At 36.5% G+C, this 22714-nt stretch overlaps 1 protein-coding gene across 1 annotated transcript in view; it reads left to right on the forward strand.

The window, feature by feature from the left end:
- si (sucrase-isomaltase) overlaps positions 1-8656 on the forward strand; it is a gene marked incomplete at both ends in the record, with an annotated part of 96259 nt that extends 87603 nt beyond the window's left edge. The window contains 3 exons of the mRNA XM_079825273.1: positions 5163-5212; positions 5789-5950; positions 8579-8656. Coding sequence (XP_079681399.1) covers positions 5163-5212; positions 5789-5950; positions 8579-8656 — 290 coding nt within the window. The remainder of the gene's footprint in view (positions 1-5162; positions 5213-5788; positions 5951-8578) is intronic.
- Positions 8657-22714: the final 14058 nt, after the last annotated feature.

A 22714-nucleotide genomic window follows, 5' to 3' on the forward strand; every position in this document is an offset into this window, starting at 1 on the left:
AAGGGAATAAAAGTTGTTGTTGTTTTACTTCAACTATAAAGATATGCTTTTGGAGATCTGCAGAAAATGCTGGACAGTAGACGCTAGTATTTCCGATTAGCTTATGTTAAAGTAATATTTATAAATAAGGTCTCATCAGCAGTGCAAGCAATAAAACTGTTCTTAAGATTATATATATATATATATATATATATATTAGTGGTGGGCCGTTATCGGCGTTAACGTGCTGCGTTAACGTGAGACTCTTATCGGGCGATAAAAACAATATTGCCGTTAATCTATTCTCAAAGTTGGGTTGGGAGCTGGGTCTATACTACGCAAGCTATGATGACTTTCACCTTGATATTTTAGCGCGGATGTATACCTAGCCGAATTGCACTGTAGGGGGCGAGAGAACGAGTCTTCAAACCTGTGTGTATGTAGTAGTGTTGTCGCATCTCGCATCTGAAGCGCACACACACATACCGTAATAAAGCCGCCTCTGACATAAAAGTGCAAAAAGGAGCTCCTTTTTTCAGCTTATTAATGGTCAAATACACTCAAAAATGTCTCAATGCCCATCTTGGTGAGTTTTAACGTAAACACAGTCGTAACCAGCTCACAGGAACAGTGGGATCCATGTAGATCCATGCGCGCGTCAGGTCTTAAAGGGACAGAAGTTATTTACTACACTGTTAGACATTTATAAGAGATTTTACAGTAACTTACTGGCAACACTGTTGCCAGTAAGTTACTGTATTTGAGATTTACAGTACAATAACCGCATTTCAGTTTACAGTAACTACATGTTACTGTAATTTTGTAATACAGTACTGTTACTGTAAACCTTGGTTAACAGTGCATTAATCCTAATCCTATTCAATAATTAATACTTACTGAATTACATTAATTCTTACATTAATCTATCCTACAGAAGTAATCCAAACAGACAATTATTATGAAATATAAAATTCTTTATTTAAAACATTTTAAGTGCTTTAACTTAAACATGTAAATCTGTGGAAAAAGTTCACTTTAAAACATCCTCGAATAAAATCTTATTTTCAGAAAATTATGTATAAAAGTAATCAGAGTGCATTCAATATCACTTATTTTACATTTTATTTACATTTACATTTATGCATTTGGCAGACGACTTGCATTGCATTCAAGATACACATTTTACATTTTGTCAGTTCTTGCTTTCCCTGGGAATTGAACCCATGACCTTGCTAGCGCCACACACTATTGTTTGAGCTACAATTTTAAAAACTCTGCAGAAAATAGTTGGTAGAATACTGTAAATAGTTGGTTGAAGAATACTGTAACTTTGGTGCAAAATACACATATACATGAATAAAATATAAACAAAGAGCAAATTAATTCTGAAACAAGTTATCACAACACAACACAAACACAAGTTTCATGTCTGTACCGATCTGTGTCATCTTCCACATTGGATGATTTCAAACAGGAACCAGGATTCTGCTCCATTATGGCAAGAAGTCCCTCTAGATAAGAATGATATGAAGTTAGTCATACAATTTGAGTATACACAAACATTTTACACTGTTGGAATTTAATAAAAAATAATAATCCCATTACAATTCATCATAATGGTAAAATACTATTTTATAGACAGTTAACACTTTGAGGTACACCTAGCTCAACGTATGCTGTCTAGTCTAATCCAGTCCTGCAATGCCTTCATGAAGATGTGAAATGAAATGTTCAGTTTTAGTTTTAGCTGGTGATTCAATGTTATGAATATTTTGAAGAATGTACTTTGTAGTGATGCTGAACCTGATTGCATATTAGAGAGGTGTCTCTGTTATTAGCTTAACAAAATTTATATTGAGTAAAAAACTAAAGAAAACTGTTAGTACATAATAGTAGCAGCAGCACAAACTACATGCTCCAAAAAAGTAATATTACTGAATCACCTCAACATGATTTCACAAACTATTTAATCAAAAACAACAATGTAACCTTTTATTGCAGGATGGATTACATGTATACTGCATTAGCTTTAGTAAGGTATCCTCAAACTTAATGCTGCATTCACACGGGACGCTTCTCATTTACTTTGAATGGTTGACGTCATGCGTTGCTGAACTGAATTGTGGGTTCCGTCGCGTCGCTTCACTCACGTTGCAAGCGGCAGAAGTTGAAAGGTGTGTTGGACATCAGCTGCGGCTGGATGCAACCAATCGGCGAGAGTAGCCGCGTGCAGGCGAGGAGGAGCTGCAAACACAGACGTGAAGTCGGACACTTTCTGCTTCCCGCAGTGAGCAGCACTGTGTTTGCACACTTTATCAGCTGAAGTGAAATAAATGCAATATTTGTCAATGCACAGATGTTTCAGAGACATTTTTTGTCATGTAATACTTTATGCACTACTTAATACAGCGTGTGTTTGTACAAGAATAAAGTTAACATACAAGCCTAAACTATCAATGAAGTGGGGGTCTACGTTTTTCATCTGTTTTATTTTGATAAACATGACAATATAACAACGCAACTACATGAAAAGAGATTTAACTGTTATAAAAAAGAGATTTGTGCGCATTAGAGGAACTGAAGGTTTTAGAATAAACACGAAACACATGTGATCGCTGTCATGCGGAGAATCTGGCCAATCGTGGAACAGCTGTGTCATCATCAAAGTCCGTGCAGTCGCTCTGGAGAAACTGCACCGGCTGTATTAGCCGACTGCTCTCGAATTGCTCTCGAGGTGCTTTGATGCCATACGTCACTGTAACGTGCCGTCGGCGCTGTCTCAGGTCAGACAAAATTTCTAACCGGCATGACGCCCTGTGTGAATGCAGCGTAAGTGTCTGTGTACATTACATATCCTATTAAAAAAGTGTCTCACCTAGTCCAAGTTTTTCCATTCAAACTCCATTAGGTGGCGAAGGAAGGATGACACTCTGTTGTTGATTACAGTTGTCTTCCTGTTAACAACTTCCCCGGTCTTCCGACTCACTCCGGTTTTGGTGGTGCATCTTGTTCCCTCCTCTGGGTTTTTCCTCACGAAAAAAACTTAAAACAAGAGAAAATTAAGAGAATAAAGATATTTTAAATTTCATCACCCTTAATGCCTTTGCTTTAAATGTTTTTGGTAACAATTTAGAATAATGGTCCGTCATTAAACGGATAGTTCACCAAAAAAAAAAAAAAAGTAAATTCTGTCATTTACTCGCCCTGTTGTTCTAAACCTTTTAAAGAATTTTTGTAAACAGACAATTTTGAGGCACCATTCACTTCCATGGTAGGAAAAAATTACTATAGAAGTGAATGGTGCCTCAATCTGTTAGGTTACAAACATTCTTCATCTTCTTTTGTGTTCAGAAATGTATTCAGGTTTGCACTTGAGCAACATTATTCTAAAGTTTTGCCATGTTTTTTTCATAAATTATATTTCATCTGCCAAAATCATCCAAAAATTGTCCAGGACTGCTTCAATACCAGAAAATAAAATTATAATATGTCAGTCCTGGACAAACACAGTTTTGGATTATTTTAGTATAATATAATTTATGAAAAAAAACATGGTACATGGCTAGTTACAGCTAAAAAGAGGTGTAAAAACTAAATCATTTTGTGATTCTGTTAAACAGACCCGACTAAAACATACAAGAAATACTTTGAATTATCAGTAATATGTGGAGAAACAAAGAGGACTAACGTTACTTACCGTTGAGTTCCAGTGTCGCACAGCACAGGCAGGCTCCTGGTATTCTTATCTAAAATGTAAAATAAATAATGTCAATCCAAATGTAAACTTTGTTTGTTAACGACATTATTTTTGCAACTAGTGGCCAACGTTAATTTACTAACTAACGTCGTCCTAAATTTATGCTCGATAAACAAAATCTTCATTGTATTGGTAAAGTTAATTCAATAAACTCACTAACGTTAAGTCTTTTTAAAAATAAAACGTTAGGTTTATGTTACCTCAGTTTTAGTACCAAAGCTGAAGCAAATGATAACCTAACGTTATGTAAAGTATGTTGTCCGGGCCGTGAGCTCTCTCCTCGGGCAGTAACGTTACACACGACGCTGGCTGCACTGGTTCCTAATCTAATTCAATAAACTCATTTTTTTTAAATAAAACGTTAGGTTTGCCTCAGTTTTTAACAGCAAAGTTTAAGCAAATGATAACCTAACGTTATGTAAAGTATGTTGTCCGGGCCGTGAGCTCTCTCCTCGGGCAGTAACGTTACACACAACGCTGGCTGCACTGGTTCCTAATCTAATTCAATAAACTCTTTTTTTTTTAATAAAACGTTAGGTTTGCCTCAGTTTTTAGCAGCAAAGTTTAAGCAAATGACCGGACTGTCCGGTCCGGACTGTGAGCTCTCTCCTCGGGCAAAACTTACAACGCTGCACCGGTTCCTAATCTAATTCAATAAATTCATAAAACGTTAGATTTACCTCAGTTTTTAGCACCAATGCTGACAAGCTAAAATTGGGGTGCAGACAACCGCGGATAGTACAAATCACACTTACCTTGCTTGTTTGCCGTTCTCACGGGGGATGAAAAATCTTCGCAGGGTGTCCGGACACAGCTCATATGTTCTCTGGAACCGTGAGCTCTCTCCTCGGGTGAAACTTTCAACGCTGCACTGATGGTTCCTAATATAAATCTAAAGCAAATCCTGTCGATCCCAATTGTGCCAAATAGGCCGTTGTGGTAAATACAGTATTATACTTTATTTTTAAAAAATACAGGAAATCACTGTATTTGGTGTTTGACGTCATAGAAAATACCCATGATGCAACGGGAATTACAGTTATTTACTGTAAAGAGAATTTACAGTATTATACTGGGTGATATATAGTAAATAACTGTACAAATTACAGAAATGTCTAACAGTGTATTCAAACTACAAAAAGACAAATGTTCACTTACGAGCACACATTTTCTGAATGCCTTTGGCAGAATTCAACTGAGCCATTTTAATCTAGATTAATCTAGATTAATTCCAAGATTACAGTGAGATTAATCTAGATTAAAAAAAATTATCTATGCCCACCACATACATATATATATATATATAGTTTGTGTAGTTTATTTTTATTTTTTTGTCTTTTTCTAAAATCATAGTAATTTTATCAATGTTTTTAAAATGGCCCTTTCTTCTCTTAATCTTCTTTCTCCCCCTTCTTTCTCCTTACAGATACTGTTCCAAACAAGAAATTCCTCTTTACAACTTTCCAAGTGTCTTCGGTACGTTCATATGTTTTAAAGAAAACTATGTGAGCAGTTTGGATTGTGGTAATGCACAGTTGCCATTAAATCCTATAGGGAATCCAAGATTGTCCTTCTCACTTGAAGCCAGACATCTGTGGCAACTCTCTCTTTAGAAACAAAATCCAGATCCAAATCTATTTCATGCTGTAGCAGCTCACGGCCACTTGGCCCCGGTCAGAGCTCTCTGGACCTTCTGTGGGTTTGATGTCATATGTGGTGAGATTATTTGAGCGGTGGGGAAAACACGGCCCAATGGAGTTGAGAGCTGTTTATAAAACGAGGTCATACTCAGCTAGTTTGAGTTGTCTCGACACAGATGTTACATTAATACTGAAGCAACAAACTGTTCTGTAGTTTTTCATTCTGTTCTAGACAGATCTAAAGAAGTAATTATCAAAAAATGAAACATATGTTCAAGTTTTTGCATTGTGATATTATTTTCATGATATTTAAGTACATTTCCCCCACAAAGGTCTTGGATGTTTTAATCATACTGTAAATATGCATGTGTGTGTGTCTTGTGTAACAGCTGTGCTGTGTTTATATTTATAGGGCCATCTTACTAGCACAGTTCCCACAAATGGTCTGGCCGAGGTTGACAGGTTGACCCTGGGTTTTGTGAAGGTGTGGGGTGTAACAGGGCCCATCTCTCAGGTTACCATGACTGTGCCTGGGAAGCCTGATACCAACTTGGAACACAATTATAACAATGAGGTGAGATGCTTCATGCAAACATACACTTTACAATACAATACAATACAATACAATACAATACAATACAATACAATACAATATTTATTTGTAAAACGCATTTAAAAACAACCAAGGCTGACCAAAGTGCTGTACATAAAATAGCCATTGATACTGTCAGAACCCCTGATACATTTATGAGGACGACAAGAGGTGCTGCTTTGAAAAAAAAAAGAAGAAATGTATACATTTTTTATTCTGTTTTAGTAATAAAAAAAAAATAATAAAAAATAAAAAATAAAAATTATATATATATATATTATATTATATTATATTATATTATATTATATTATATTATAAAGTGATTGATTTTCAAGTTTTCATTTTGAGATATACATTTATAATTGTGTGAATCTCACATAAATGTCATATTTCACCCCAAAATCAATACAAAGAAATAAGAAAATATATTTTATTTTAAATTATTTGTCATTTTTGAAAGAGATTTTAATTTCAATATTTTAAGAGATATTATTTTCATGACTATTGAGGATATTATAAATGATTACATTATTTAGATTTAAAATTATGTATACATTAGGGATGTAACAATACAGTTAGTCCACGGTTCAATACATACCTTGTTTTTTTACCGCAATTTTCGGTTCGGTTCGGTTCTGATAGCTAGTCACATCAGTTTTTTGCTATTCTATTCTTAGGCGACAGAAACAGCAAGAGGTTAAGGAGAAAAATTAAAAAAATGTATTGCAATACTCTTTCTTTATTTTTCTTAAAAGATTTGAAAAACCTTACTTAAACTTAAAACTTTACTTAAAAAAAAACCTTGTACACATTCCTAGTGTATTGTAAAATATAAAACACATATATATATAAAGATTTACACTGGCAGCTCAGAGCTGTACAGCAGCATTTAAGTTTGAAATTGAACGAATAAATGTAAAACTAAAACACTACATAGACTTCACTATAAAATATACATTGATTCTTATTAAAGCTACTGTATTAGTTTTTTAGTCAAGAGCAGTGAGTGATTTTCTCTTTGTCTTTTGTTGTTGTATTAACATTAAAGGGATAGTTCACTCAAAAATGAAAATTCTGTCATCGAGAAATGAATACAGGTTTGGAACAACATTAGAGTGAGTAAATAATGACATCATTTTAGAGGTGAACTGTCCCTTTAAGGACAAGCGTGTTCACTGGCAGTGCTGCTGTCAATTTAAGACCTCTACATCTCTAATATACAGACAAACGCGATTTTACTTTCATTTTAGACATAACCGACTGTGTTTCTATTATCCTTGTGTGTATTTGTCAGTATTAGTGCAGTAAGACGAATACTTAGTCCAGTAATCACGTGTTTGACAGGCTTTTAGTGCGCGCGCTCGGAAAATGCGCATGGTGCCCTACGCACAAGGCTTTAAAACGCTTGCATAATGATCTTTCTTGATTGTGAATAACTATATTGTTCCATGAGTATAACTCCACCACTAACGTGTGATGTGAATGTATGTCGCGTTGTTCAGTATACAGGATGAAGGCAAATTATAGAATGTTTAGAAAAATAATTAAATGCAAAACCAAAAAAAACGCAATTCACAAGCACGTATTGAACCGTGAATGCCATACCGAACGGTTCAATATTATATTGAGAATTGTGGCATCCCTAGTATACATCATGGAATAATTTGTTTGCTGTCTTTCATTGATCAAATAATAAAAAAAAATAATAATAATGTAAAGAGATTTAATTTTTAAGCGATATCATTTTCATGACGATCAATAATTTTCTAAATAATTATATTATTTAAATTGAAAATAATTTATATCGTTTATAATAATTTTATGATAGTTATTCCAATTATTTATAATACATGCTTATGCATCATGGAAGTAGCCTATGTGTTTTCCGCCTTTAAATTATGCTGAGAACAGTACAAAATATTTGTATTACAGTAATGAGAAAACACTAAAATAGCTAAGAATAATTTAAAAGCTAAACATCTGAATGCATTCAGCTAATTGACTCCTCATTGGATTTTGTAAATGGCTCTCCTAGTCCTCCATACCTTAAACATGCGCCTTGAGCTTGATGAAATACAGAGAGGAGTTTACATTCTCTTGGGCTGCTTAAAAAGAGATGCCTTTTAAGAGTTGTGTGTGCATCGACCGCACTGTTTCTATTAATAAGAATGCAGGCATGAGCTCCAGAGACTGAGATTTATACCAGCCACGAGAAGAATCGAAGGGGTGGGGTGTGGATGACAAAGAAACTGTGCGCATGTGAATCTGAATAACTAGTGTTCCAGCCCACACCAAATCATTTATCTTTCTTAGTATTTCCCGACTGCATAATAAGTCTGAAAGAGGCGAGGCAGCTCCATCTGTCTCCATGCGTGCGTTTGCCCTCAGCGGCGTATGTCAGATCAGAGGTGGCGTTCCCCAACGATTCGCTCGAACATCATTTATTTTCCTTCATCATGCCATTAGGAGGTCATTGACGATAATCAACACGAGTTTAAGCTCCTAAAGAGGATTTGTGCAGTAACTGTCGACCACGAGTGTGCAGTTTAGCTTAAAAGTTGCCTTTGTGCCATTTTTCTGTTCGAATAACTCTCTCTTCCTCTCCTTCAGGTTCAGGAGTTGATTGTCAACGTAACATCGCAATCTCACACCGTTGAAAAGCCTTTCACAATCACCTGGAAAGCTTAGACATGGACACAAGTCTACGGAGACGGCCTTGATCTAAAACGCGCATGATTATTTCTGTTTATTTATGAATGTTCAGTAAACTAGTAATTTATTTAGCATTTCCGCTAAAAGCTTTGTGCGGTAAATATTTAAAATCTGAAATGATTACTTCTAAATTAAATGTTTTGTTCCGGAAGATACATTGATGTCGGTTTGATTCGGATCTCATGTTAGAAACTATTAGCAGTTGTGCTTTTTCTTTTTTTAAGCTGAACTTGGAAGGCTGAATGTCTATTTCTGGCATTTGGGGGAAGTGGGAATATAATGATAACCCTTAATTATCAGCAATCACTGCTTTTTAACGAGAAAACCTCTCAGCGGCGGCTACCTGCCGGGCCCGCTTCATGCACGACTACATTTTGATGTAATGATACAATATTCAATTATTCATTCTACAGTAAACATAATGATATCAATTAAGCAATGGAGACTGTAAATTGATTTCTGCTCTAATTGGCAATCATCGCGAGCTGGAAACGCCGTGGGGAAGGGGGGCGTTTCAGGGTGTACCTTCGATATTTAGACACTAGCCAAAAACAACAATAATTGAGAACTTTTTTTTATCCAAGTGTGAAACAAGATGGAGCCGTTCTGACTGAGACTGTAATTATTTGGGTTTTCTATTACATGAAAGGTGTTTAATCCAATGATCAATTTGCAAAGATCAGTGGTCTTGCATTCTGGGTTTTTTACAAGACAAATACCAACATTCTGTAGTCATTCATGAGGAAATGTACAATTATTCATGGAGTTTATACAAACTTTCAGCTCTGAGTCAGTTCAGTGAATTTCACCATCAGAAGTTCACGCGGGAAGGAATCATACAGCTGTGACATGGAGAAAGATTTTAAAAACTGCAATAAAGTGATTTAAACCTCAGGAAGGTTGTGACCTATTTGACTGGCTAATTTTGTGGTAATATTTGCTTTAATCTCTGAACAAACTTTCTTTTGTTTCTTCCCTGCATACAGGTAATCCAGACATCAGTCAAAATTTAGATGCATTGAAACAATCAATCTGATTCAGATCAAATAAAAAACAGAGAATTTTGTCTTGATTTAACCGACCCTCCAAACAAAGACTTTTTGTTAAAGTACTCATGTAAAAAAAAAGGGGGGAAAATAAAAAGACAACATGAAAGATGAAACATACACTCAAGTGACTTCAAAGCATCAGCATGCGATTTGAATGTTTGCTATATGTGCATGCTGGAATATATTAGAGAAAACATGGATTTTGAAGAAAAAAAAAGCATCGAAAACGTTAAATTAACAGAGAAGCTGAACCAGTATACTCACACTTTGTTTTCACGCAGTCGGTGTGATGCTTTCACTTGAAGAATTAAAAAACTACATCTGGTGTGTTTAGGCGCACTGTTGACCTGTTACTATTTTTAGGCAACTGAAAAAAAACACATTTATTTAAACTGACTCGTCAGGTTGAGGGTGTCTATATCCTGCCATTTAAATAGCAAATCCGCCATGGTACAAGCGCAACTGGCTTTTAAAGGGAATGGGAGATGAGACTCTGATTGGTTTATTGAACATCATGCCCAAAACACACACATGACTCATTAAGAGAATAGGGACAACCCTTTTGGACCATGTACATTTGCTTTGTTAATTAAAGTAAGCTGAAATAGAATAACACATGAATTTCTGATGAAAAACTAAAAAAACTAAAAAATGTTGCCTTGGCAACTATCTGAAATAAAATAAGTACTGAAGAAGTGCTAAAATTACTCAAAACGTATTGTAAGTATATACAGTATAAATAAAACTAGATATAAATATTGAAAAAAACAAACTAATAAATGACGAAATCAGATAACACAATTACTTAAACAAACTAAATTGATCTGAAAATATAAGAAATTAATGCTTATTCAAAATATGAATAAAGACTAGAAGTAAATACATAATACTGAAATAACAGTGGTTTAACAGTGGTTGTATTAATTAGTATATTAATAAGATAGTATTAATAAATACTACAGAAGTTGTATTGTTAGTTTATCTTAACTAATGTACTAATGTTAAGAAATGAGACCTTATTGTAAAGTGTTACCATTTCATTAACAATTGATTTGTTGAAATAATAATAAAAAAAAAACATATTGTCTTAAAAGGCGACTAAATATGATTTATAGAAAAAAAGTTTCCTCAAATAAAACTTCTAACGAAGCTTGGTTTTTAGTCGGACATTTTGTCAAATAACGCTACTAGACTAAGGCCGAATCCGAAATCGTCCCTTATACCCTCAAATAGGGGATTATTTAAGGACACAGACATTTGTAATGGTGTCCGAAAGCATAGCGGACATTATTGAGTGCACTCATTCAATCCCACATTGCACCGCAATAACGAGTGTACAGCTGATGTACACACAACAGCTGTCCGACTTCACACACTCGTTTTCATTCATTCCTTCAACTGAACTTTATTAGTCGACTAATGTAGGGAATAGTGAATAAGGGTTTAGGGGGAGATTTCGGATTCAGCCTAATAGTTTTTCAATATGCTAATTATGCTAGAAATGAAGCTAATGCAAATTTTCTAAGATGCAGGGTTTCTTTTTCTTTTTTTGCTTAAAGATGTGATGCTGAGGTTGAAATATAAGATGCAAAAGGCCTGAGTTTATGTCAACACACACACACACACACACACACACACACATACACTTGTATTGTCATTCTTAAAGCAACACTAAATTTCTGACAGACCCAATAACAGGCCGTCTGAGCAGTTCCTCACGAGTCATTTCACCACGTGACACTCGGTTACACCGCAGCGCGCCCACGCAATTTTCCCTTCACTCGTACGCCAATTACAGCTGGCCACTGACGACAGGGGGCAGAGGGGGCCGGTACCTGGTAATTGCAGCTGCTTATGCTTCAGTTCACACCGGCTATGACAGGTGTGTGTACGTGTGCGTGTTTGTTGAGTCTTGCTGAAACTATTCAGTCTGATTTGACTTTCATTCCTGTTTGGGTATGAATGTGTAGGTAAACAATGTTTAAAATGCATTGTGTGTGCTTGTGTCACCTGTGCTGCTCACATACTGATTTGTAGTTTGCAATGACAAAAAGTAATTTGATGCAAAAAGCAAAAATGCTGCCCAACAAGCTATCAGAACATATATGTTGTTTAATGTACACTTTTGGATTATTTAATTTGAGTGGTTAATTTGCATGTACAGTTGTTTTCAAAATAGCAGTCCAACATCACTAGCCAGATCAATCACTGTTTTTGGTAGACATTATATTTCTACATGGCAAATATTTTATAAGTAGGTGTAGTAGAGTAATAGAAAACCAACAGTCATGACATCCAAGCTGCTGATTTTGTGTATTTGAATCATTAATTGAAAAGGGCATGTTCAAAATAGCAGTGGGGAGTTCAATTAGAGATCAATTAGAAGTTATTAATTCTGTAAAAAAACTGGTGTCAAACAAATGGCCCTTATTTAAGGACGAAGGCAGCAAATGTTGTATTGTGCATTTCTCTCTGAGTAAAGTGGGTTGCAGACATTGTTCAGAAGAACAGCGTACTTTGATTAAAAAGTTGAAAAGAGAGGGGTAAAACATAAAGAAATGCAGAAAATGATAGCCTGCTCAGCTAAAATGATATAACATGCTTTACAATGGCAACCAAAACCAGAAAGACGTGGAAGAAAAAAGAAAACTACCATTCAAAAGGATCGAAGAATAGCCAAAAATGGCAAAGACTCAGCCAATGATCAGCTCCAGGGAGATTAAAGAAAGTCTAAAGTTACCTGTGAGTACTGTAACAATTAGAATACGTCTATGTGAAGCCAAGCTATTGGCAAGAAGCCCCCGCAAAGTCCCATTGTTATAAAAACGACACGTGCTGAATAGGTTACAATTTGCCAAAGAACACATTGCCTGGCCTAAAGAGAAATGGGGTGCTATTTTGTGGACTGATGAAAGCAAGTTTGTTGTTTTTGGGTCTAGGGGCCCGCAGACAGTTTGTCCGACAACACCCAAACACTGAATTCAAGCCACAGTACACTGTGAAGACAGTGAAGCATGGTGGCGCAAGCAATATGGGGATGTTTCTCATACTATGGTGTTGGACCTATTTATCGCATTCCAGGTATCATGGATCAGATACTTAAAGAGTTAATGTTCTTACGCCGAAGAGGAAATGCCCTTGAAATGGGTGTTTCAACAAGACAATGACCCTAAACACACCAGTAAGCGAGCAACGTTTTATGATTAAGATTAACGTTACGGAGTGGCCAGCCCAATCTCTGGACCTTAATCCACAAGAAAACTTGTGGGGTGATATCAAAAATGCTGTTTCTGAGGCAAAACCAAGAAATGCAGAGGAATTGTTATGTAGTGCAATCGTCCTGGGCTAGAATACCTGTTCACAGGTGCGAGAAGTTGGTTGACTCATGCAACACAGATGTGAAGCAGTTCTCAGAAACCACGGATATACAACTAAATATTAGTTCAGTGATTGACAAGGAAGCTAAATCTTCAAGCATTTTTCAGTTTATACAGTAAATGTTTGACTTTGTAAAGAAAAATGCAGACACTGCTATTTTTTTGAACAGCCTAATATTCCTTTTTCTTCACTTTCTGTAAAGCAATAACACATTTGATAAAATTTTTCCTTGTTTTGGTTTAGAATAGAATGTGCATTGTTCCCAATGCATTTGCGTGTATTGAAATATAAGTATTTTGAGCTTTACTCACTATTTTTAAACACACTGCTATTATTTTGAACACAACTGTAGTACTTGAATCAATTAGTGTAACAGTTTTCCACTGGAGGCAAGGTTTTGGAACCCAAGTGCAGTTTTATTTGCAAATCCCAAGTGAGCAACACATGAACAGAAACAGACGATGACTTGGAATTAGACTTGCACTTACAGACTTGGCTTGACTAAAACTCTTAGTTTCTTAGTATTGTAGCATGAAGGCTTTTGTCACTTTTAAAAGAACACGAGGATTCACAAAATTTTGTTAAAGTACTGTATTTCTCTGTAGGTCTCGCTCATAAAACTCTGTATTGATGTGGCATCTCTGTTTGACCCTCCACATTCATTTTGTTGTGATTTTATCTGCTTTTAGCTTCGATTTGCCCTGGAGTGTGTTCATTTGGAAAACTCTACTTCTTTGACGGTCTCCTGAGGACACATAAATGCGCTCACAGTCAGGTTATTTCTTTTAGACATTACACTAAGTGAACCATTACATTTCAAACCAGATGTTTCTCATTTACAGAGTTGATTCTGCTATAATTTCTTCATTGATATCCCACAGTGTTAATCTCTGTTCCAGACTAGAAGAATCATGCATCAGCTATCTTGAAACCCTAGTTTGGCTACATTTGTAATTTAATTTAATCAGATATTACAATTGGAATTTAGTTAGATCAGTATTTCCGTAGCATTACCTTAACTGAATAGGCAATCTCGACTACGGTGACCACAATAAACTTTAAAAGATAAATGTACACTAAATGCGACTAACAAACTAGAGTTGAAAGCATAGTGATGAACAGCAGCTTTCAGCTACATATTTTACAAGATTAGGGATCTAAATCTTTAATAATTTAAATTTGTGTTTTTTTATGTATGCACACGATGCAGAAGATGAATCACCAATAAAGTCTTTTATAAGTAATCCACGAGGCAAACACAGATGAAGGCAGGTACATCGCAACAACACTTATACATTGATGAGACTGGACAACTCACTAATGAAACTTATATACAGGGAATAAACAAAGGGAACGAATTAGGCAACAGCTGAACAGAATGACTAATCAAATGAGTAACCACAGTAACTCCGAACTCAGGCAGGAAGGAAAACAGAAATTACAAAAAACAAACTCAAAACATAAACTATGACATCCACATTGCTACTCAGAAAAAAATATGTTGTAACTGAATATGCAACTTTCAATATGTTGAAAACAGCATCATTGAGTAAATTGTTTGCTTTTTAACAGAAATAGCATATACACCAATCAGGCATAACGTTATTTTCCTAATATTGTGTTTGTCGCCCTTTTGCTGCCAAAACAGCCCTGACCCACCGAGGCATGGACCCCACTAGACCCCTGAAGTTGTCCTGGAAGTTACGAGGTGGGGCCTCCATGGATCGGACTTGTTGTTCAGCACATCCCACAGATGCTCGATTGGATTGAGATCTGGGGAATTTGGAGGCCTATTCAACACCTCAAACTTATTGTTGTGCTCCTTAAACCATTCCTGAACCATTTTTGCTTTGTGGCAGGGTGCATTATCCTGCTGAAAGAGGCCACAGCAAATAGGGAATACCGTTTCCATGAAAGGGTGTACATGGTCTGCAACAATGCTTAGGTAGGTGGTATGTGTCAAAGTAACATCCACATGGATGGCAGGACCCAAGGTTTCCCAGCAGAACATTGCTCAAAACATTACCTACCTCCACACTACCTCCGCCAGCTTGCCTTCTTCCCATAGTGCATCCTGGTGCCATGTGTTCCCCAGGTAAGCAACGCACACACACCCGGCCAACCACGTGATGTAAAAGAAAACGTGATTCATCAGAAAAGGCCACCTCCTTCCATTGCTCCGTGGTCCAGTTCTGATGCTCACATGCTAGAAGTGGGAAGTTCGGATCATTTTCCTGACTCGGAACTTTGAATCTCATTCAGCAAAATGGACTAATCTTTTTTCAAGTCATTTCGTTCATTTCAGCAGAATCTAATTAAAATGTTACATGTTAAATTTTCCAACACATTTAGTACTTTTGGAATAAAAAATAAACTATAAACTAATGCCGACATGGCCAAGCTTTGAGAAAGAAATGATTAATTCATTGCTTAGCTTGCTTCAGGCTATGTATGCAGTCTGTTAGTTCACCTCACCTCCCGATCCAAATCGTTTTTTCTAATCACGTCTGTTCCCTGGAAAGATTACTTCACCTCTCCTGTCTTCGGGTGCGAGCCGTTAGTTCCGACATCATGTCTGATCTGGGCCGTGACAGCCTCATATGCAATGCATGCAGTTCGGAAACAGAATTGATTAGTTCACCTCTCGAGTCTTCGGGTTCGAGTCATTCGTTCATCAAGTCCCAGTCCCATAAGCAAGGCTATGCAGTCACCGGAAATAGAAAAGATTAGTTAATCTCTCGAATCTTCGGGTTTGAGTCGTTCGTTCAAGTCCCCATAGGCTCAATGCAGAAACAGAAATGATTAGTTCATCTCTCGAGTCTTAGGGTACGAGTCTCGTTCTTTTGTCACGTGACCGCTTCCCGGTTCAGTGTCTCGCAACACTTTACAGTCATATTATTGACTGCATGTTGTAATATATTTATTATTATAAAATCATCCGAAGATATGTGCAATAAACATTTATGTTATGCCTATAAATTCTGACCAACCGAATGTTCATAGGAAAATTAATAATTTCTGTATCCAACATGGCAAAAGAACGAGACTCGTACCCGAAGACTCGAGAGATTAACTAATCATTTATGTTTCTGCATTCTGCCTATGGGGACTTGAACGAACAACTCTAACCTGAAGACTCGATAGTTGAACTAATCAATTCTGTTTCCTGTACAGAACATGTTGTTGAACAGGATGTTGCGCATGCACGGTCAACACCTAATGAGCCCATGACCCTGTCGCCGATTCCCCACTGTTCCTTCCTTGGACCACTTTAGATAGATTTTGACCACTGTAGACCGGGAACACCCCCACATTAGCTGCAGTTTTTGTTGCAGTCCTCTAGCCATCACAATTTGGCCCTTGTCAAACTCGCTCAAATCCTTACGCTTGCCCATTTTTCCTGCTTCTTCCAACCCACTAACAGGTGCTGTGATGAAGAGATGATCAGTGTTATTCACTTCGCCTGCCATGTGACTGGTGTAATTTATAGTTTTAAAAAAACAGTAAAAGAACATTCCCAGAAGTCCATGCTTTACACATCACATTTTTTATAAATATTTTAGTTTATTCTTATTATTTTTGTCAGTAATGTGATAGTGTGTTTTGTTATATATTTTGTTATTCAGTTTAAGTTTATTGCATTATTTTAGTGGCATTTTGTCTTTGTGTGTATGATCCTGTGCACCGTCTATACACAAGTATTGACATTTTTTTCCCACATTAAATTTAATGAGGGAATTTTTTTTTTTTTTACAGTAGACTGTCATGTTTCTTGAATATTGTATTGTATTATATTATATTATATTCATTTTTATAAAATATCTAAAAAATATTTTAATTAAATAAAATATAATACATATTATTATAAAATAAAATGTATATAATTTATATATTATATACATATAATAACGTTAGTTAATATATGTAAAATTCCCATTTACATTTCTTCAAAGACTAAAGTTCCCGCAGTGCAACCATCCATGACCAACCAAATGAGATATGCAGTTTTGTCTGAAATGGCTTTCACTGTTTTCACTCCACAACAGTCCCTGAGATTGAATGGGATTCCAGTTGGCAGTTTAAATCACAGGGTATGCCAAGAGACCCATTTCATTATTAAGTGAAGCACAGCACCTGACATAATGGTACTCAGAGCGTCAGTTAAGAGAGTGTTGTGCAAAGTCGACCGCTGCTGTGGACGGGCATCAAGCGCATGAGGCCAAAGCTAAATGTTTTAATTAATGCACACATCTGCTGTCCTCATAGAGCCGCAAGGTGTGTCACAGGTGAGCAATCAGTGTTACCATCATTTGAGCAGATTGCAATGTCTATAAACATAAAATATGGATGTTTTAATGGGGAGACATTCATCGGGAGAATTCTACAGCCAATCAGGACAATTTATAGAGCGACAGGTTCTTGCCAGATTAACGCTTCATTTCACTTTCATCTTCATCCAGGTATAAACTGTTTCGGACCAGTGAAGTAAATTTGGATCCATCAATTTTGGACAGATTTGTTTTGATTTTACAAACCAACCCATCTTTACAGTCACTTAAATCCCCGTCCAAATTTAAACCTCTAGGAAAATAGAGAAAAAAAAAAATCAGGACTGAAATTCTGAATAATCATCAATATCAAATATTAGAATTTCAGACGTACTGTTTGTGTTTATTTTTTCCGTTATTATCAATGTTGCATGAAACATGTTTCTCAGAAAGTAGATGAGATTTGTTGTTTGAGATTGTTTGTTTTAAAAATGAAAGGATCGCTGATGTCTGAAAGTCGGCATCTTTGATTAGATATGTCAGAAATGAAAAAGGGAACGTGGAGGCACACAAGTAGACTGGACCAATCAAATGAGCCACAACAAATGTGTTGAACAAATACAGAAGCAAACTATTAAATTGGTGAAATATCATTGAAGACACAACCTTAAGATTGGCATTCAAATAGCTGCTAAAATTCATTTTAACGCACATATTCCAGACAATACTAATGAAGTACTCTTGCTTCCTATCAATTGATCTTAATCCCAGCTAAAAGGGAACATTCTCTTAAATGAAATTAAATGTTTGCAAAAGGATCAAATAGAATGTTGACTTTAAAGTGAAGTAAGATTATTTTATGTTAAAACACATTCTTATAAACCCGTTTATTGTTCATTAACTATTAGTATGCCAATCATGGGTTTATCTCCTCCAAAAGCAAGTGGTGCTCACAACCGAGCTAAATGACCAAGCTAATGGGTGGAGCTTGACCTATTACAGCTCCACCTCCGTGGACATAATGGGTGGATGTTTAGCAATGAGGTTATGGGTAGGGTTAGGGTGTGGTTGGACCGTCTAACTCCACCCATTATGTCCAGCGAGGGGGAGCTGAACATCAAGCTCAATCCAATGGCTCTGCAGTGAGCAGTCTCTCCCCAAAAGTGTGAACACTGAAGGTGTGTTCGACATCGGCTGCGCCTGGATGTAACCGATCAGCAAGAGTTGCCGCATGCAGGCAGGGAGGAGCTGAAAACGAAGATGTGAAGTCGGACACTTTCTGCTTCTCGTAGTGGTGCTCGTACTATTTGCATTCTTTACCACACCTGAAGTGAAATAAATGCAATATTTGTCAAATACACAGATGTTTCAGAGACATTTTAATTCAATACTTGTAGGACTACTGCTTAATACAGCGTCTGTTTGTACAAGAATAAAGTTCAACATAAGACCACAACATAACAGCACGACTACATGAAAAGAGGTTTTACTGTTATAAAAAAACAGATTTGTGAGCATTAGTGGAATAAACACAAAACACATGTGAACGCTTGTCATGTGGTGAATCCGACCAATCGTGGAACAGCTGTGACATCATCAGAACCTGTGCAGCCACTCTGGAGGAGCTGCGCAGAAAAAGCCAGCCAAAAAGCCTTGCGCCTCCCAGGCACCATCAAAATACTCTGCTCAGATCTGTCAATCTCTTTCCAGGGCGTGGCTACTCCAGAAGGTGGAGCCAGGGGATGTTTAGCTGATGTTGGCCCATGGGAAAAGACATTAAGCTTCGGTTAGGAGTGCAAGCCAAATTTTGTAACCTTTAAATAGGCCATTGAACAGGCCATGAACATGTCAAAGCAAGCTGGGCATTGTGATGCAACACGCTACAAGGGACACTTCAACACAACATCATCATGCACCCAGTTCCAGTTTATATTGTTTACTTTGACGTGTCCAGTGTAAACAGCCTCAAGCTGTTGTGGAACATCATGTTAAAAAATGCAAATACGCTGGATGGGTTTATTAAGTGAGACGCTGGCGTTTGCTCAATTGAGCCTACTCATAGCAACACAGCTAAAATGAATCCTAATATGTTGGACCTTTTATTGAAAGTTTTTACCTGTTGAGACATATTTTCACAAGCACCCTTAGGTGTTGGGGTGAAAGGGGAGTTTGCAAAATATGCTGGAGGCCTATTTTTGTAATTCCGCTAGGTGCCACTAGTGTTGCAGAAACTACATACTTCACCTTTTACACTTTTTTCAAAAACTGTTTAGACATTAAAAGTGGTACTTGAGGCCCACTCAGCAAAAATATTTACTCATTTACCTAATCTTTAGACCATATCTGCAAAACTATAAGCACATTACGTACTTTAAAGGATTAGTTCACTTCAAAATGATAATTTTGAAAAAATCCTGATAATTTACTCACCCCCCTCTCATCCAGGATGTCATGTCTTTCTTTCTTCAGTGGAAAAGAAATTATTTTTTTTGAGGAAAACATGTCAGGATTTTTCTCCATATAATGGACTTCAATGGCAACCAAAATGTTGAGGGTCCAATTCAATGCAGTTTCAAAGGGCTTCAAAGGGCTCTGCATGATCCCAGCTGAAGAATAGGGTCTTATCTAGCAAAACCATCTGTACTTTAAAAAATATAAATATATTTTTTAACCAAAATTGCTCATCTTGCGCTGCTCTGCCACACACCACGGATTGTGCAATTCTGTGGACGTGGCACGTCATAGAGGCCATGATGAGCAATTCCCTGTACTTGTCCTGCCCCTATTGTTTGGACTTTGTTCCTGTCTCACCATTCTTGTCCTGTGTCTAATATTGTTAATAAATTTCACCCCCTGCTCATTCTGCATCTGGGTCCTCACTCTCAGTAACCTGACTATATATATATATATATATATATATATATATATATATATATATATATATATATATATATATATATATATATATATGTTGAGACATTCAGATGGTAGAGTCAGAATTTGGCGTAAACAGAATGAGAACATGGATCTATCATGCCTTGTTACCACTGTGCAGGCTGGTGGTGGTGTGATGGTGTGGGGGATGTTTTCTTGGCACACTTTAGGCCCCTTAGTGCCAATTGGGCATCGTTTAAATGCCACGGCCTACCTGAGCATTGTTTCTGACCATGTCCATCCCTTTATGACCACCATGTACCCATCCTCTGATGGCTACTTCCAGCAGGATAATGCACCATGTCACAAAGCTCGAATCATTTCAAATTGATTTCTTGAACATGACAATGAGTTCACTGTACTAAAATGGCCCCCACAGTCACCAGATCTCAACCCAATAGAGCATCTTTGGGATGTGGTGGAATGGAAGCTTCGTGCCCTGGATGTGCATCCCACAAATCTCCATCAACTGCAAGATGCTATCCTATCAATATGGGCCAACATTTCTAAAGAATGCTTTCAGCACCTTGTTGAATCAATGCCACGTAGAATTAAGGCAGTTCTGAAGGTGAAAGGGGGTCAAACACAGTATTAGTATGGTGTTCCTAATAATCCTTTAGGTGAGTGTATATACACTGAATATGACAACCCAAGGCCATGTCAGAAAGTCAACTTTATTTCTAAAGCGCTTTATACAATATAGATTGTTTCACATCAGCTTCACAATAGTAACAATTTCATATTCTGCTGTAAAGGAGCTCTAACAATAGTGTCATTATTCACCTCAAGTCAGTTCAGTATTGATTCAGTTCAATAACTGTGTAAAATTCATCATTTGTGCATACATACTGTACACACAGTGTATTTGTGAAAATACATGTACGCGTGACAAAGTCCTGTACACTCAACTGTACTCTGAACAAGCAAAGGACACAAAAGAGTAGTGTTTTACATTTTTCACATATGTGTGTAGTTTGGCATGAATGTGGCTCATTATTTTATAGTTGTGTGTAGTTACTACACAAAAACAGCATTTTTGGAAGAGTTATTAAAGTTTGAATTAAGTGTTTGCTTTTGCAAGAGATGTCTGATGTGTTGCATGTTGTGTGTGTGTTTTGTGGTTTTGTGTGTAGAGTCTTGAGAATTGAAGCCATAGTTTCAAAAACTGTGTGTAAGCATTTTTGAAAAACTGTAATGTTGGCATAACCAAGAAAAACATAACTGTTTTTTATAACTTCATATAAACATTAGCAAAACATTTACATTTTAAATATATTTTGTACAGTGGGGTGGCCCTTCATCTCCTCTCAAATATGTTAATAACACTTAAAGCTTTTTCAATCAACCTGTAAGTAGATGATGATTTTATATCGCAGTAAATATATATCATATATAGCTCTAAATATATCATATGTCAGAGCTGGTCAGCTCAAACGTCTGATTGGAAACCATGTGTTGCTGTTGAAAAATGAGCTTTTTCTGGCTGACTCGTCTTGTGTTGAGTTCAGTTTAGCTAATGGATCTGTAAACGTTCACGTTTATTTAGTTTCAGGTGTAATCGAGTCAGAATATCAATCCGTATTTCGGCGACGCGGTTAAAGTGAGGTCACGCCAGCCGGTGAGTGAGGTTAAGGTAATTTGGGTGTCATTGGGGAGTATTTAACTACAGCAGAACTGGCAAAAGCTCTGCAGTCTACCACTGACTCTGGGTTATTTGCATTTGTTTAAGTGCTATTTGGCTTTGAATAGAGAGACTGCAAATGAAAGACGCTCATAAAACATCACCTTTGCCTTATGGAGATTTGCTGGCAGCCACATGCCAGTCATCAGCTTCCAGGAGATGATGTTATTCAAGACATGAATGATAGTGTGATGTATTAGGTGGCTAAAATAATAGTTTTATTCAGAGAAATTTTGTTCCCTTATTGTGAAAATGAAAATTATACTGGTGCTTCTGATGGCAGAATGGAATTGGTTCTTCAAATAATAGGATACAATTGTTTTTTTATGCGTTATAAAATTGTATGTACCTATTTAAACGTACACTACATGTTATATATATACTGCATTCCCATAATGCAATGGACTTGATCCTGGTATACATGTTTTGTGTTTTGAAAACCAGCATAAATAAAACTATATACATATAAACAAAAATCAACTCTTCACAATTTCAATATTACAGATTTGATCAAATAATTTTATTAGAGCATTAGAGAGCATAACAAAAAATCGTACTGACCTCGAACTGTTCATTTATCACACTGTAAATGGAAGATAAAGTCGATCACATTGCATTCTGTGCTCTGATTGTATACTGGTGTAATGTTAGCAAATGTAATGGGTCATCTGGGTATTTCGTGCAGAAAGTTTGCATACTGTGTAGTACAGGAATGAGGAAGGAC

Source organism: Gobio gobio, assembly GCF_949357685.1.
Source record: "Gobio gobio genome assembly, chromosome: 9".
In the NCBI taxonomy this organism is placed as follows: Eukaryota; Metazoa; Chordata; class Actinopteri; order Cypriniformes; family Gobionidae; genus Gobio; species Gobio gobio.